The sequence below is a fragment of the Felis catus genome, chromosome D4 (genome assembly GCF_018350175.1).
Source record: "Felis catus isolate Fca126 chromosome D4, F.catus_Fca126_mat1.0, whole genome shotgun sequence".
Taxonomy (NCBI): Eukaryota; Metazoa; Chordata; class Mammalia; order Carnivora; family Felidae; genus Felis; species Felis catus.
In genome coordinates, this window is record NC_058380.1 from 88,975,703 (window position 1) to 88,993,506 (window position 17,804).

General features: G+C 44.5%; 1 protein-coding gene across 6 annotated transcripts in view; it reads left to right on the plus strand.

Moving 5' to 3' along the window:
* NUP214 (nucleoporin 214) overlaps positions 1-17,804 on the plus strand; it is a 95,706-nt gene that overhangs the window by 1,865 nt on the left and 76,037 nt on the right. For 5 of the 6 annotated variants that reach the window (XM_045043360.1, XM_045043361.1, XM_045043359.1 and 2 more), the window contains exons 2-12: positions 527-722; positions 1,021-1,172; positions 1,997-2,195; positions 3,443-3,513; positions 4,677-4,740; positions 5,434-5,537; positions 7,448-7,554; positions 8,197-8,263; positions 11,549-11,675; positions 12,616-12,777; positions 16,974-17,418. In XM_045043360.1, the coding sequence (XP_044899295.1) occupies positions 527-722; positions 1,021-1,172; positions 1,997-2,195; positions 3,443-3,513; positions 4,677-4,740; positions 5,434-5,537; positions 7,448-7,554; positions 8,197-8,263; positions 11,549-11,675; positions 12,616-12,777; positions 16,974-17,418 (1,694 nt within the window). Of the gene's footprint in view, positions 1-526; positions 723-1,020; positions 1,173-1,996; positions 2,196-3,442; positions 3,514-4,676; positions 4,741-5,433; positions 5,538-7,447; positions 7,555-8,196; positions 8,264-8,361; positions 8,753-11,548; positions 11,676-12,615; positions 12,778-16,973; positions 17,419-17,804 lie in introns of those variants that run through there. The other variant, XM_045043363.1, reaches the window with a different exon arrangement.

The window sequence follows — 17,804 nt, forward strand, 5'->3', positions numbered from 1 at the left end:
AACACGTAGGTAGGTTTATAGGTCTTGACTATTAAGAGATTGACCATACCCATCCTTTTCCGTGGTGTTTTGTTTAGTATCTGATGCAGGTAAGACGGCTCCTGGGATCCGGTCGTCATTCTGTGGTCATCATGTCCACGTACATGTTTGTCAAGCACCGCACGGGCGGTTCAGGCTAACGGCGTAGTTGGGTGATGCCTTCGATATTTCACAGCAGTTACTGAGGACTCCTCTGGGTCATGAGACAATACTTACCATCAAGTAGGACAAGATTATGAATGATCAAGTACAGCACCTGTGGTTAGGACAGTAAACTAGGAGTTCAGAAAAGGAAAATACCAGTGTGAATTGGATTAGTTAAGGAAGGCTTCATGAAAGAATTTTTAAAATTATGTTTAATTCAATAAACGTTACTAGGTCCTCTGCCGGGCACCACAAGCCTCCGGGTTGTACTAGGATTAGGGCTGTTGGAATATCATGGAATATCTTTTCCCTGAATTGATCTTGGTTTCATCCTTGACAACAGGATTTTCAGTTTAGAGCCCTGAAGAAGGTGAGAATCTTTGACTCCCCTGAGGAGTTGCCCAAGGAACGCTCGAGTCTGCTAGCCGTGTCCAACAAGTATGGCCTGGTCTTTGCTGGTGGAGCCAGTGGGTTGCAGATTTTTCCTACCAAAAATCTTCTTATTCAAAATAAACCTGGTGACGATCCCAACAAGATAGGTAAGTTACTTATTGTTTGTTGCCTAGGAGAGAGAGGGGTGTAGTGAAGGAGTCTCTTTCCCAAGAAATCATTCTAGTATTAAAATCAAAGTGGCTGTGAATCTTCAGGTTGACCCCCAAGAAGAAGTTCTAGGCAGGAAGCCTTTCTGCTTGTTCTGCATGGCTAGGCTTCAAAGTGCGCTTGTATGTTTAGGTAGATGTAAAAATTGTTTCACATAGACCGTAGACCTGGTAAAGGGGTTACAGCTTCTGCTTCTGCTTTGTCTTTTTTTTTTTTTTTTTTTTAATCTTTTCTTAGTTGATAAAGTTCAAAGCTTACTGGTTCCGATGAAATTCCCGATACATCACTTGGCCCTGAGCTGTGATAACCTCACACTCTCCGTGTGCATGATGTCCAGTGAATATGGTTCCATTATCGCTTTCTTTGATGTTCGCACATTTTCAAATGAGGTAAGCTCCTGGCAAAGTGTAGCATCAGCATGGGACCTAAAAAATTTGTCTGGTATTGAGTCATAACCTAGAAATTCTCGGTTGACTCTGGGAGTCTTTTTTTCTAGATTAAAGTAGGGGTTTAAAAAAAGGCATTAACTGTGGGATCTTAGACCTTTGAGATAGAAAGGACTTCAAGAAATTCTTCCCTAATACCTGCCCCAAGGTGTTTTTTTTCTCACTTACAAATGAGAGAGCCCACGCCCAGGGAGCTTTAGGTGACCTGCCCCAAGGCTGTAGAGTTCACAGTAATGTCAGAAGTTCCCATATCCCGGTCTCCGGCCTCCTCTGGCAGTGTTCTTCCATTTCTAGCAGTTTGGGAATGATATTGTCAATAATTTGAGTATTTACACTGACTATGTGCCAGGCCCTGTACTGGTGCTTTATAGGCCTTGTCCTCATTCCTAAGTACCGTGGCCTCACAAAGTAGATGCTGTTGTCTTCATTTTATAGATGGAGAAATAGTCCCAAAGAATTTAAATGTGCAAGGGTCCAACACCATTAAGAAGCAGAGCCAAGATTTTAATCTAGTGTTTTCCCTTTACTGATTATTTTGCATTTGTGTATTCCCCTGCTGGAAGTTCTTCCAGTGTGCTAGGATAATTGACCGCCATTTTAAATAGATTGTTGCGTAGAGCTAATTTGTTTTTGTCACAGTCGTGGGGGAAAATAAACTATAATTTGAGAAAAAACTTGCATATTCAGTAATTTTCTTCGACTATTAAATGTCTATGTATTTATTAATTTATCAATTTATTTTTGCTCCTGGGCATCTGTTTTAAAAGGCTAAACAGCAAAAACGCCCATTTGCCTATCATAAGCTTTTGAAAGACGCAGGAGGCATGGTGATCGATATGAAGTGGAACCCCACTGTTGCCTCCATGATGGCAGTTTGTCTGGCCGATGGCAGCATTGCTGTCCTACAAATCACAGAAACAGTGAAAGTGTGTGCGACTCTCCCTTCCACGGTGGCAGTAACATCTGGTGGGTAATAAAGGCTTTCACTCCGTAACATACAATAATGGTAATCTATTTAAAAATTAATTTCTGGAAATAAAAGCAAATGGGGTTTTTTGTTGTGTCTGTTGTTATTTGGTGGAACTGGAGAGTATTCTTTATTTCCATAGTTCACGTTCTTAAAGCCAAACAGCAGACAGGATTTAACTTGAATGTGTGTAGGCGTTCTGGAGAAAGAAATATTTTGGTACGGCTAGTTTAGAACTGTGTTTTTAATTTTTTGTTTAATGTTTAGTTTTGAGAGAGAGCGAGAGAGCGCGCGCACACACACACACACACACACACACACACGCGCGTGCGCACAAGCAGGGGAGGGGCAGAGAGAGGGAGACACAGAATCTGAAGCAGGCTCCAGGCACTGAACTGCCCGCACAGAGCCCAACGTGGGGCTCGAATTCACGAACCTCAAGATCATGACCTGTCCGCCCAGAGCCCAGCGTGGGGCTCGAACTCATGAACCGCGAGATCATGACCTGAGTGGAGGTCGGATGCGCAACAAACTGAGCCACTCAGGTGCCCTCGATCTGTTTTTGAGAATGATTGTTTCTGGATCCTAAAGGGTAGTGGATGGTACACTGAAAGCCATTTTGTACCTTCAGGGGCAGAGTATTACCAGTGTCAAACAGGAGTAAGAGAATAATTTCTCGATACTTGAAAACTTTTTCTGTTCTCTTTATCTAAAGACTACAGAGTTTTCTGTACCTTCCAGCTTTCTGGACAATACTCCATTGACAAAACATTTGGAACAGTCGACTTAATGGCCCAGTGGTAAATCATAATTGCTTTGTATCATCAGAATGATCTTTAAAAAAATTTTTTTAATGTTTATTTTTGAGAGACAGAGAAGACGAGCAGGGGAAGGGCAGAGAGAGACACAGAATCCGAAGCAGGCTCCAGGCTCCCAGCTCTAAGCTGTCAGCACAGAGCCCGACGCGGGGTTCAAACCAATGAACCGTGAGATCATGACCTGAGCTGAAGTCGGACCCTTAACCAACTGAGCCACACAAGGGTCCCAGTTTTGTTTTGTTTTGTTTTGTTTTGTTTTGTTTTGTTTTGTTTTGTTTTAACTTTGTTGAATAAAGATGATCCTAGAGTCTTCCGGGGGCTGACCAGGGAATGGAAAGTGGTGATTAAATGGCTGTTTCAGGACAGATCTCATTGGTTTGCTCCATTTTCTTCAGTTCTTAATTGACCGCATTTTCTTCTTGGCTCAGTGTGCTGGAGCCCCAAAGGGAAGCAGCTGGCTGTGGGGAAACAAGATGGAACCGTGGTCCAGTATCTTCCCGTAAGTTGTACTTCAGAACTGTTCGTAAGTTACCCACCTTTGGTGGGTAGTTTGGGGTCTCGTTGGCGTTTTCTTTGTCAAAATGTACTTCATGCTCGTTATGACAAATTCATCAGTACACAAGCAGGAAAGAGGGGAACTCTTCCTGTCTGTCCCATAGTCTTTCCAGAGGCCTACTCTGTTTTCTTTAGCGGTAGCCTCCAGACTTTTCTGGATGCTTTTACAAATAGTCTGCGTGTAGATGCATTATCTATCTGTTGTACACACTGATGATAACGCTACACAGTGTTCCCCGGCTTTACATTCCCAGTACGTTCTATAAGAACGTTCCATCAAAACAGTGAAAGCATCATTTGTCAGCTAGCTGAGTCCCTCTTAAAGGTTCAGTTTCTCTAGTTATAGAAACTAGAGAATGGATGCTCCTGTCACTCTGTCACCCCCTCCCTGTGGTCTTCCTGGGACAATATTCACAGATACTCTGCAGTATAATTGGCAGAGAATCCATATATTTTGGGTCGAGCGTGGATGGCAAGGAGGCGTTCGTAGGCAGTGCTGAGACCTGTGTTGCTGTGAATTCCTCCTTGAGATCCCTTGTCTATGGTGTGTGATAGCAGTGGATGTCTGAGTTTGAGGTTGAGGGTTTACTTCTTAGGTTATTGCAGAAAGTTGTTATCTGAAATTTGGTATATATTCTTTCAGGGCGTTAGCTTGTAAAAGGATAATAGGATTGGCTTAATTTTATGGGCTTGCTCTTTGCCTTTTTTGTTTTCAATGTAATCATTTTCAGAATCCTTTTTCTAACTCATGATACGTGGAGCCACTTCATTCTTCGGAACGGCTGGATAGTAGTCCGCTCTGTGGACACGCCGTAATTTACTCCCCTGTCCCGCTATTGCTGGCTGTCTGTGTCAGCGTGGGTGGCTTTGCTGCCATAAATGGTGTTGCCTTGCGCATCCTCCCCCTGCGCCTGCACACATTCTTGAGAGATTTCTGTAGGTTGGGGTGCTGGATGTAGGCATTTACTCTTCCCTGTGCTGTCTCCTGGCTGGGAACATGAAACATAGTGGTTTCTGGGGAACATGCTGGATTTGACGGAGTTTCAGCGGCTCATGTGTGTTTCATTTGACACTCCCCCCCCCACCCCCACCCCAAATCTCTTTCAGACTTTGCAGGAGAAAAAAGTCATTCCTTGTCCTCCGTTTTATGAGTCAGATCATCCTGTCAGAGGTAACCCATCTGCTTTTCTTTTTTTTTTTTTTTTTTTTTTTTTTTTAATTTTTTTAATGTTTATTTGTTTTTGAGAGAGACAGAATGTGAGTGGGTTAGGGGCAGGGAGAGAGGGAGACACAGAATCCGAAGCAGGCCCCAGGCTCTGAGCCGTCAGCATAGAGCCCGACGCGGGGCTCGAACTCACGAACCGTGAGATCATGACCTGAGCCGAAGTTGGACGCTCAACTGACTGAGCCACTCAGGCGCCCCACCCATCTGCTTTTCTTACGGGGCCAGCCTGTCACGAGGTGACACTGTATTACAGAAATGTCAGATCGTGTGATGTATCTACACACCCGCCCAGGGAGGTGTTAGTGCCTCCTGCATGAATACTCTCATTATCACCGTTGGCCAGTTAAGTCAACACAACAGCAGTCCTCTGGTAGACACCCGTGTCTCATGGTACATGATAGTAAATGGATCCTGACCTGTTACTAGGATTCTTTCAAAATTTGCCCTGATTATAATCCACCAGGAAAAAAAAAAAAATCCCACTTTGGGATGGATTTGGGCTTCCTGAATCTTTGTATCTGTGAATTATATTTAGTCAGTAAAATCCAGACCTTTGTCAAAACTATAGTACTCTGACTTTTTTAACACGCAGGAGCTATTCCCAAAGTGAGATGCTTTATCAGAGTGTGTGTATTTCAGTTCTGGATGTGCTGTGGATCGGTACTTACGTCTTCACAATCGTCTATGCTGCTGCAGATGGGACCCTGGAAACTTCTCCAGATGTGGTGATGGCTCTCCTCCCGGTACGTTTGTGAAAGGGACATCTTTGTTCTTTGAGAGCCACAGAGGTCTTCTAGTAAAGGTTAAGGCTTGGGCTCCAGCTTCCTTTTGCTGCCAACGGTGGTACGACTTCAGGCATAAAACTGGGCACCATGGGCCGTGGGGGCCAAAGTGATGGTGTCCTCTTAACAGCATAATCTACCATTTCGTCGTAAAGTGAAGAAAATCATAAAGCTTGCTTTTGCTTACATCGTAAACTATGAGTCCTGGTAGGTGTTAACCTGATAAAGGTATTTGATTGATTGATTGATTGTCAAGGTAGCTAACATAAGTGTGGTCTTGGCTTCAAGAGCAGCTGATAAAGATATTTTAGAAAAGCAAGAAAATACCTTGATTTTTAAAATTCTTCCACTTGTTTATACTTAACCAGATGTTTATCAGATGCCTGCAGGGTGCTAGGCACTGCTTTAAAGCTGAGAATATCGTGGTGACTGAGGCAGAGTCCTTGCTTTTGTGGGTCTTATATTTCTTTTTTTTTTTTTTTAATGTTTATTTATTTTTGAGACAGAGACAGAGCATGAACGGGGGAGGGGCAGAGAGAGAGGGAGACACAGAATCGGAAGCAGGCTCCAGGCTCCAAGCCATCAGCCCAGAGCCTGACGCGGGGCTCGAACTCACGGACCGCGAGATCGTGACCTGAGCTGAAGTCGGACGCCCAGCCGACTGAGCCGCCCAGGCGCCCCAAGGGTCTTCTATTTCTAACGAGTGTGCTAGTCATAGTAAAGAAGTGCAGGTCAGGGAATGATAAGGGTGAAGGAGGGAACAGCGAAGGGTTCGGGTGGATGATGACAGGGCTGAAGTTCAGACTGGGTGCGCGAGGAAGGCCTCTGAGGAGGAGCCCTTTGAGCGAGAATGGAATGACCTCAGGGAGTGAGTCATTTTGAAAACCAGGAAGAACATTAATAACAAGAGCTACAAAATGTGACTACGTTGCGGGGACATTTAAAAAAAGACAAATGAGGCAGTGCATATACTTTCCAATCAGTACTGGTTTTCAAAGTCCATAAAAACATTTAAAACTACATAAATAAATGTCTAAATATAACAGAAGTGGGAGTTGCATTAGTTCTCTTTCGCAGCCTTGTTTTAGTGGTAAATCGTAAGCATCTTTTGAAGTCCTTGAATACCATCTATATTTGGCTTTTTGGACAGATGATTTATTTAGCTCTTCTTCCGCTCCTGGATCCTCAGGTGGTTTTCAGTTTTCCCGTTTTAAGGAATACCACGATACGTCCTTTGGTGTACATTTTATGTGATTGTGTTTATCTTGTAGGATAAATACCTGGAAGTGAATTTGGTTCAGTGATATATGCTCTTGTTGCTAAGGTTTTGAAAACATTGCCAAAGGATCTTCTAGAAAAGCTACAGCAGTTTCCATTCCTGCCACCAGCGTGACTCCCAGTTGCCCCAGATGAAGTCCTTATTTGAAGAGCCCGTTAAGATGTTCTGTTCCCAGGGAGAATATCAACTCTGGCATTTATTGATTCTTGGGTTCCATGTCCTGGGCTAGAAGCTTTATATGTGTCATTTTGTTTCACACTTAAAACCGCCTTTGATGGCAGTGAAGTGAGTTCCACAGGCCCACTACGTGCATAAGAAAACGGTATCAGAGAGGCTGCGGGATCTGTCCGTGCCTGGCCCACAACCGGAAAGTGACAGAACAGCGTATATACAGTTCGGTTCAGTGGCCACCATTCCCGTGCCTTGAACTACTCCACTCTGCCTTTATATCGTGCCTGTGGACTTGGACATAGATTTTTGGGTGAATTTTTTCATAAAACTTAAATGGTTTTGTTTTTTGCGATCCTTAACTGTGTAGAATGAAAGAAAAAGTGCACGTGGGATTTTTTTTTTCTCCTTTTGTTTCTGGTAGAAAAAAGAAGAAAAGCACCCAGAGATATTTGTGAACTTTATGGAGCCCTGCTACGGAAGCTGCACGGAGAGGAAACACCATTACTACCTCAGTTACATTGAAGAATGGTGAGCCGAGAGCCCGAGAAGGGTTCCTCCTCTCTCTGTCGGGACCCACCTGAACCACTTGGTTCCGACGTTGAAACTCTTTTCTGTAGGAAAGGAGAATGAAGAGTCGAGGTGCCCCACACATATTTTCCTCTGATGCTGGATAATGTCTCTCTGACTCCTGTTTCCCCAATCTTGAATTATCTCCATCGAATACTCACTGATCCTAAAAGTCCCATTTTCTCAATAACCCCGGTGATGACTTGACGACGATACTGATATGTAAGGAACACATTAAAAATTTCCCTCAGAGCAAAGGGCTTCCTCTTGAAAGGTAGATAGCTTGAAGCAAAGCTTCTGTCCGGAATTTCACCAGATTATTCTGTTCACAGGGCAATAGATTTATTGGAAATTCCGACGTGATTTTGTCACGTCTCTCGGAAATGGTCAGGCAGTTGGCCGGCTCTCCAGGGCTTTATCCGGTGAACTAAGAAGTTAAGCTTTGTATCTAAAATCTTCTCCCCTCTCTTCAGCCACGTAGGAAACCTCACCTTCCTCCTTGACGTCTTGAGGAAGTCCTCATGGACGCTACCTCAGGCTCAAGTCGGGTTAGAACTGTTGCTGTGTTTTGGTTTAATGGCCTTCCGCTTTTATTCTTCCAAGGGATTTAGTGCTGGCAGCATCCGCAGCTTCAACAGAAGTCAGTATCCTTGCTCGACAAACAGATCAGGTAAATTTCACTCTCTTGTCGCTTCTCCGTGATACTTTTCTGAGAAAGACTCTGGAGGGAGTTAAAACTATGGTGAAGGTTTAGACGAAGCCACGTCCCTTTGAATGAGTTCCTAGGTGACAGCAAAGCTGACGCTTCGCTGATGTGACTGAGCGCCTCGGGCCAGGTGGCTGAGATGTCACAATGGACACATGTGGGTTTCAGACTCCACTGTCAGCCAAAGCCCTTCTGTCCTTTCTGGGTCCACTCTTGATCGTGGAAACATACGATGAGGTCCGCTGTCAACAGGAGCACGCCTGGATGTAGGAGGTTCTTCTGCCTTGTTTTGTTTTATCACCTTTATTTTTTCGTTCTTGCTTGAACCTGCCCCTTCATTCAGTCAGCTATAACCCATCCTTGATTAATGGAGACAAACATGCAGATCATACCAAATTGTGACTCATCAGGAATATTTTGTTTCACTTTGGGGCCGCGTAGGTGGCTCAGTCGGTAAGCTTCCGATTTCTACCAATTTCGGCTCAGCTTACGATCTTGTGGCATGGGGGAGGGGGGGCATGGGTTCGAGCCCCGCATCGAGCCCTGCGTGGGGCTCTGTGCTGACAGCTTAGAGGCTGGAGCCCGCTTCAGATTCTGTGTGTCCGTGTTTCCCTCTCTTTCTGCCCCTCCCTTGCTGTGTTCTGTCTCTCAAAAAAACACATTTTTAAAAGTTTTTAAAAAGGGAGGCACCTGGGAGGCTCAATCGTTTGAACGTCCAACTTCGGCTCAGGTCCTGGTCTCACCATTCAGGAGTTCGAGCCCTGTGTCGGGCCCTGGGCAGAAGAAGGCTCAGAGCCAGGAGCCTGCTTCAGAATCTGTGTCTCCCTCGCTCTCTGCCCCTCCCCCACTCACGCTTTCTCTCTTTCTCTCTCTCTCAAAAATTAATAAACATTAAAAAATTAAATTAAAAAAAAAAGAAATACATTGTTTCACTTTGAAAAACCACCAGAAAGCTAAAAGCGCCCGTGCAAGTAAGTGCCCACCTCCTTTCTTGTACTTTGTCCTCCTTGCAGACGAATGAGGTGGGCTGAGGTGGTTGTGACGCCATCCGAAACTGTGGTGGGTTACACGGAGTCACCACAGAGGAGATGTGCTGAAACAGAAAAGTTTTCTTGAAACTGGCACCTGGAATTTTAAAGAAAAACTTTATTTTTTAAGTTTGATTCATTTATTGTGAGAGAGAAAGCGCGCATGAGCAGGGGAGGGGCAGAGAGAGGGAGAGAGAATCCCAAGCCAGCTCTGCACGGTTAATGCAGAGCCCAACACAGGGCTTGAACCCGTGAACTGCGAGATCATGACCTGAGCGGAAATCAAGAGGTGGACGCTTAACTGACTGAGCCACCCAGGCATCCTGAACCTTGAGTTGACAAATGTCTCATGCACCCCACACACAGATACATATTTCTCGCCAACTGGTCAGTATTTACCCATCATTGTCCACATGGCCAGGTGGTCCAGTGCGTGGCTCTCGTGGCGTCTAGGGTGGGCCACTTGGGGGTCACAGGCTGAATGCAGCAGCCTCCTCTGAAGTCTTTGATCGATTTCAGTGACAACTTCTTAATATCACGATTTTATGTCCCAAGACCCTTTAAATATACTTATATTTTTGTTTCTTATCAAGACAGTTTATGTACGTGGTTAAAAAATCAAATTCTAGAAAAGGGTTTATAAATGAAAAAAGTCACCCCTGCCCTACCCTGTCCTTATCCAGTCCTGTTTAGAGGACTTTTTTTTTTTTTTTTTCGAACTTGTAGCATGTTTTTCTTTTAAAAGCTAACCTCCTTATTCCTAAGTAATACTCTGCCTTATCACTAGATAGTGATTATTAATTTTAGACCTTCTTGGCTGTTGTGGCAGGTGAGGATATAGCTCACTTGAGGCCCTGAAATCTTTGTCCTTCCCTTACTAGGGTTACAGTCCTATTGTAGTTTCTTCTGTTGGCTGGCTCTGCAACTATAAGTAACATTTTTTTACCTTCGTTTCTCATGACGTCACTATACACGGTGAAGTTCTCTGACCTTCCGCTTCGTGGGAGGAATACCTTCTCCCCAACCCTTGCGTTCAGCACACCTTCCCCCACTCCTGCCTTCCAGCTCTTGGCATTCTGTGGCTCGTCTTTTGTAAAATCAAAATTGGTATTGTTTGCATTCTGTTCCGTAGTGATTATCAAGTCTTCTTTATTTTGAAATTTTTTAAGTTTATCTTGAGAGAGAGAGGGAGAGCATGAGCGGGGGAGAGGCAGAAAGAGGAAGAGAGAGAATCCCAAGCAGGCTCCACACGGTCAGTGCAGAACCTGATGCCAGGCTCAAACTCGCAAACTGTGAGGTCACGACCCGAGCCAAAACCAAGAGTCAGACGCTTGACCGACTGAGCCACGCAGCTGCCCCAAGTCTTCTTTATTTTGTGTGTAGATTGTTTTTCAAAGTTGACATCAATTTTGTTTACATTATCATGAATGTGACTGTGACTCTCACCATTGCAAAGTCATGGAGTACGACTGTGTTCCCTTTCCTCAACAGCTTTTTGCTTTTCTGTTGTTCATGGAGCATTATTATTCCCCTTTGATTCATGCTGCCCAGTTTGGGTCAACACTGAAAGTTAGACAAATGTGATTTTTAAAAATCAGAAGTCATTTATTGGCAGGAATACAGCCCACTCAGGCGGACAGGAGCAACAGGGCAGTTTATGGGAAAGACGTAGTGGTTTCTCAAGGACCCCAAAGGCAGGAAGGGGGACCAGTGTGAGGAAGTGATGCCGCGATCTGGGAAGACAGGAACTAAGGGTGCTTCTGTCTCCGTGGATGAGCAAGCATAGAGCATGTGGCCAGCTTTATTAGTCGCCTTGCGGAAGACCGCAGTAGCCATCAACTGGAGGTCCTGGTCCTGGTCCCACATTTCCAGGGGCAGCTGCTGACTGGTTGGTGCAGGTATGAGATTCACCCACCATATTTAGGAATCTACCTAGTTGGGTTGGACGGTACCTCGGAAAGTGTTCACAATAGCGGTTATTTATTCCCGAGGCAGAAACTTGGCATACCAGGGGCAGATAGGTTGATTTGGAATATTAACCCCTCACTTGCTAGGACATTCATGGCTTTTAGACCATCTTCCCAGATTTCTGACTCTAGTCAACAAAGAAATCGAAACCGAGAGTTTTTTTTTTCCTTCTCTTCTATTTGAACAATGGTAGGAGAACCAACGCAGAGCTCTTACCAACACAGCATTTTCACCTTCTGCTTCTTTCTTCCAGGTTAATTGGGAATCTTGGCTCCTGGAGGATTCTAGTCGAGCTGAACTGCCTGTAACAGACAAGAGTGATGACTCACTACCCATGGGAGTTGCCATAGACTATACTAACCAAGTGGAAATCACCATCAGTAAGTGTGGTCTGATGTAGTTTAGTTTCTGATCACGGTTGATATTTAAATCCCATTCTATGGGTTCGTGACAGAATCTACGCTGCAGGGCACTTTTAACTTCTGGTAGCCCATTTCCGCTTGAATGATACAGAGTGTTTGGGGATGACACTAGCCTAACTTGACGGACACTCTTTGACGAGTCAGACTGTGTGTGTGTGTGTGTGTGTGTGTGTGTGTGTGTGTGTGTGTGTGCGCGCGCGCGCACTTCAAACCATAGCAGCGCTTGGTTTGAAGACACAGAATGGACACCTCAAGCACTTGGCTTCCAAATCGGGCCTGAGTATGTGCTCTGAGTATGTCTTCTCCCCGGCTGAAGCGTGGCAGAGCTCCTGTGCTGTGAAACGTGCAAGGGCAGTGGAAGACCTGAGTTTCTCTCCTTTCCCTAGTCGGGTTATTTGGTCTTACTAGCTCATTTACTTTGATTCTTTTCCAGTCTTCACTGACAAACTGTATGCTTATGACTCAACTGTGAATGAACATACAGTAGTTTGACTCCCCTTTCTGCGTCCTTCTGTGTGTTTTCCGATGTCTGTAGTCTGTCACTTTTCTGCTAGATCAGCCCCTTCCTAGAGATGCCGGTCTCGGGCAGGGGAATATCGTGAACACTGAGACACGCTTGTAAAGCTCGCGGGAGCCTAGGGACAGTCGCGGCTGCCACGGGACTGCCAGAACTGCCCTGCAGGGTCCAGCAGGGTAGGGGCGGTCAGTAATGACAGTAGCCCTCTTTAATGAGCTGGTGCCTGAGAGACTGTTCAGATACGAATCGGAACACGGGGGCTTGAGCTTTACTGTTGGGATGAGTCTGTTCAGCCCCTTCTTGCTTGGGGCGGTCTTTCCCTTCCCGCCCAGGCCCTTCATGACTTGGCTCTTTTTTCACTTCTGTTTTCTTTCTTAACAGATGACGAGAAGACTCTCCCTCCTGCTCCAGTTCTTATGTTGCTTTCAACAGATGGTGTGCTTTGTCCATTTTATATGATCAATCAAAATCCTGGGGTTAGGTCCCTCATCAAGACTCCAGAGCGGCTCTCATTAGAAGGAGAGCGACAGCCTAAGTCGTCAGGTGCGTGCCTCTTCCTGCGCTGGAAGTTGGGGAGTACCGTGGGCTTGTTCTGGACTATTCCCAAGGGTAAAAACTGTGTGGGGATGTGTAATGGTCCTGTTCATCCACTCGTTCTGTCTTCATGAGGCAGGGACTGACTTTTCCTTGAACACATGCGCATTCTTGCTTCCCCTTGCCCACAAGCTTTAGTCTCTGACCTTGACTTTGGTGAAAGGGAAGCTCAGCCCAATGGATCCCATCAGGTCATTTAGCAACAATATCCTGTTATAGCGCCCTGTGTTATAGGTCTCAACCCTAAAGACGTTCATCCGAGGGATTAAATATGTGATTGTGCATGCAGTGGCTGTCACGTAACTGTTACTGGTGTTGCATTTGTTGACAGCTAGTGGAATATATTGTGAAAAAGTGCTATATGCTTTATGATTCCTTTCTTATGAGAAAAAAACATATATACATACGTATTTAGGGAAAATACTAGAAAAGTGTATAATAAAATCTAAATAATGGTTTTTATCTGGGTGGTGGGAACATGGGATTTTGTTTTCTTTTTGTTCATATTTAATTTTCTTTAGGTTCCCCCCCCCTTTGAAAATATTACTTAAGTAGTATACGTTTATTGGCAAAAAATTAGAAAATACAAAATCACTTAAGAGTTCCTCAGACAGGGGCTCCTGCGTGGCTCAGTTGGGCGGCCAAGTACAGCTCAGGTCATGATCTCGCAGTCTGTGAGTTCGAGCCCCGCATGGGGCTCTGCGCTGACAGTTCAGAGCCTGGAGCCTGCTTCTGATTCTGTGTCTCCCTCTCTCTCTGCCCCTTCCTTGCTTGCTCTCTCTCTGTCTCTCTCAAAAATAATAAACATTAAAAAAAAAAGAAGAAAAAGAGTTCCTCAGACATGGGGGTGCCTGGGTGGCCCAGTTGGTTAAGCATCCAGTTCCAGCCCCACATTGGGCTCTGTGTTGATAGCTCAGAGCCTGGGGTCTGCTTTGGATTCCGTGTCTTCCTGTCTCTGCCCCTCCCTCGCTCACACTCTGTCTTTCAAAAACAAACATTAAAAAAAAGAACAGAGTCCCTCAGACATCAAACAATAGCCGTAGTCTGCATTTTGGTGCATATTCTTCATGTATGTAAATGCACGTATATAAACACTAATATGTATTTTCAGCTTTTTCACAGTGACAGTGTATCACTTGTGAGAACGAAGTATAAAACTTTTTAAAGGGGGAGTGTTTCATATTGTCGAATTTCACCACTCTTTTTGAATTCTATGAATATATAACTTTCAAGACTTCTCTGGCTAAAGAAGTGCATAGTGTGATCAATTCTCTATCTAAGAAAAAGCGTGTTGACCAGTCGGGGTGGATAAGGTGGACAGTGTATTTTCTTGCTGCTTCCCGATGCAGAGTGAGTTGTTCATAAACAGAACCACTCAAGACACTTGGACTCCTGTCACTTGGCAGTGAGTCCCCAAGTAGTAAACCAGGTCACCACACATAGACTATGATAGCAGGGGACCTCATTGTTTATAGTGTGTGTGCTCTTTGAGTGTTTTTTGGTTTTTTTTTAAGCTTACCTATTTATCTTGAGAGAGAGAGAACGCCCATGCACGAACCAGCAGGGGAGGGGCAGCGAGAGAGAAAGAGAGAATCCCAAGCAGGCTCCGCACTATCAGCACAGAGCCCCATGCAGGGCTCGAACTCATGAACTGTGGGGGGTCATGACCCGAGTCAAAATCAAGAGTCGGACACTTAACAGACTGAGGTACCCAGGCACCCTTGAGTGGGTTTTGCCTGAAGTGCTCATGAGTACCACAGGCTACCTACACTTAGTTGTGCGGGCTGTTGACAGGCAGTGCACCCTGGGAAGTTGGGAGCCTGCAGGGTGACGTCTGTTTCTGAGCACAGTTCAGTTGTGAAGGGCTTCGCTAGTAGCCCATTAAACCCCCGAGCACGAGCAGAGGCCAGTTTTACTGTTCATCTTTCCTAGAGAAAGCCCCCTCTTCCATCCCGCTTGGTCCAGAGGGGACAGCCAGATGAGTGGAAGAGGGCCATCGAAGGGGGAGAGAGTGGCCTGCAGCTGTCACTGAAGCCTAGGTGGTGGGTGCAGAAGGCATTAACGGTTCCGTCCATTTCCACTCTGCCGCTCCGCGGATGCTGGGTTGAATGATCAGAAATGCACGAGGGTTTTCATGTGCTCGGTTCTGTTTTCAGGGAGAACAGTGCCTCTGGTGTCTTTCGGGTCCGGCACGTACTTTTCACGTAGGTCTACTGAACGTGCACGGAAGCGATGAACAACGTATACGTTTGTGTCTTCAAAGAAGCTTGCGGTTGCCAATTCCATCTTTATTGTGTGAAGTAGTAACAGAATAAATTTGTTTGCATTATGCTTCCGCTAAAGTGACAATTTCCTGGGGTCTTCGTTTTGACGTAGTGAAGATAAATTAATTGCCATCTCAGTTTGGAAGAATCAAGACCCATTAATATAAACGTGTGGGCAGTAAATACTGCTTTCTTATCGAGTTGTTTAATTTGGCAGTTTAGTGTGTTACTTTATAGAAAGTTTGGAAAACAGAAAAAGATTTAAACCTGTCTTCTCTTCTAGTGTTTTTTCATAAACATCTTTCTTTGTAGTTGTAAAATATCATATACATCGTTAGTGTGTAGATTTTTAATTTAAATTGTGTTTCCTACATTCTTAATCTTTGTGATTCTTTGAAAAGAGTGACTGCTTACTCTTCCATTGGACATCTTTTACCATTTGTGTAAAAAGACATTAAATGTCTTTTTCATATTTTAGGTTATTTTTGTAGGCTTTATTCTTAGAAGTGGGATGAATGAGTCCATTTTTTATGATTTTTGAGACATAATGCTAAAGTGTTTTCTAAAAGATTGTGCTCAGTTAGGTACCTAGAGATAAAGGTTTCAGGTTTATTTTACCCTTCCAAACATAGGGGATTGTACATATTTAAATTTTGATCATTTAGAGAACAATCAAAAATAGGCCTCATTTACATTTGCATTTCTTTGATTAGGCAGATTGATCAATCATGTGCTATTTTGCGAATTAGGTTCCTGGATTATATCAGAGTCTTGAAATTTCTTTATCACAATTTGTATGAGCTTTTTAAAAAATATAAAACATTGTCGTTTGCTACAGATTTTTTGTTTAGTTACCTTTTAGTTACGTAACTGTCTTTAGACAGTCAAATATATATATATTTTTAAGTTTACTCATTTATTTTGTGAGAGAGAGGGAGAGAGAGAGAGTGAGCAAGCAGGGGTGGGGCAGAGAGAGAGACAGAATCCCAGGCAGGCTCTGTGCTGGGCTTGAACCCATGGACCACGATATCATGACCTGAGTTGAGCCTAGATCAAGAGTTGGATGCTTAACTGACTGAGACACTTAGGTGCCCCTAGGCAGTCAAATCCTAATCTTTTCCTTTGTGGGTTTTTTTTTTGTTTGTTGTTGTTTTTGTTTTTGTTCGGTCATTTCTAAATTATAAGTTGTTAGGCTCTCCGTAATTTTTCTGACTTTTTGCCTCCTTGGTTTTGAAATGTACATATACGTGTGTTTATATATGTAGATATCTTTAATTTATCTGGACTTGTTTTTAGGGACTATTATGAAGTGGGAGTGGAAGTCTGACTTAAAGTTTTCTCCTAATTGTTGATGAAATGCTGCAGAATAGTTTGTTTTTCACTGTAACATTAAGAGATACATTTCCCTTGCTCTGGGATTCAGCTGGGTGTCCATGAAGTCCTGTTAATCTAATGCCTTTCCTTGTTTCCTTTTTCTTTCAAAGTTGGGTTTTTGTTTTTAATTTACTGGTTTTTTAAAGTTTATTGGGGGGGGTTAGAAAGAGGGGGAGAAAGAATTCCAAGCAGGCTCCACCCCCAGGGCGGGGCCCAACATGGGGCTCAGTCTCATGACTGTGAGATCATGACCTGAGTTGAAATCAAGAGTCTAACTCTTAACTGACTGAGCCCCCCAGACACCCCCCCCCTTCAAAGTTTTGTTCATCTGCCCATGTGGAAAATTTGTTACGGAAAGTCTGTCAACCCCACTTTTCTCTCTCTCTTTTTTTTCCTCTTGAACTAGGACAGTTGTCTCCGACTTCATTCTGCCACGAGCCCTGTCATGTGGACTTCCATTATTTTGGTGCTAATTTCTCCCTTCCTTTTTCTCCATTTTCACTGCAGGGAGTACCCCCACTACTCCAACCTCCTCTCAAGCCCCGCAGAAGCTCGACGCTCCAGCCCCTGCGGCCCCAGTCTCTGGTCCACCTCCATCGCTGGCCACGCCCCCTTCCACCTTCTCTTTGCCTTCTGTTGGAGCCCCTACTGTGTTCTCCTTTGGCTCTTCGTCCCTGAAGCCGTCTGGTTCTGCCACAGGGGAGCCCCCTCCGTATTCCAGTGGTTCTGGCACATCTACCTTCTCTTTTGCTCCTCCTCCTCAAGCCTCCGTAGCGTCCACCCCTATGGCCTCTCCCATGGTGCCGTCCGCCAGCACGTTCTCCTTTGGATCATCGGGTTTTAAGCCCACCCTGGAAAGCACACCGATGCCAAGTGCGTCTGCTCCAAACATAGGAATGAAGCCCTCCTTCCCACCCTCAGCCTCTGCAGTCAAGGTCAACCTTAGTGAGAAGTAAGTAGCGCTTGAAGAAAGAGTGGTTCTGCTGGAGCGTGCGTGGAAATGTCACATGTTAGGCACTGGAAATAGTCACTGTGAGTGGAGTAATGAATAGATTTCCTCTTTTTTCCTGTCTTCCAAAGTAATACTTGCAAATGATAAAAATTCAGACAACGTAAAAGGTTTGCATTTAATCAGGGGACGGAGTCCAGAAGAGTCTCTCAGAATTTCTTGTTTTTAAGTTATTAGAGGTTTATACTTAAGTGATCGTTTTTGCTTTTTTCAGATTTAAAATGGAGGAGATAGTCCTCATTTTACAAAATGAGGCAATAAGGAACATACACCCTGTGCGGGGAATGAATCTCTTATAGCCCTTTGCCCCTGTGTCTGCCCTTCCCTCT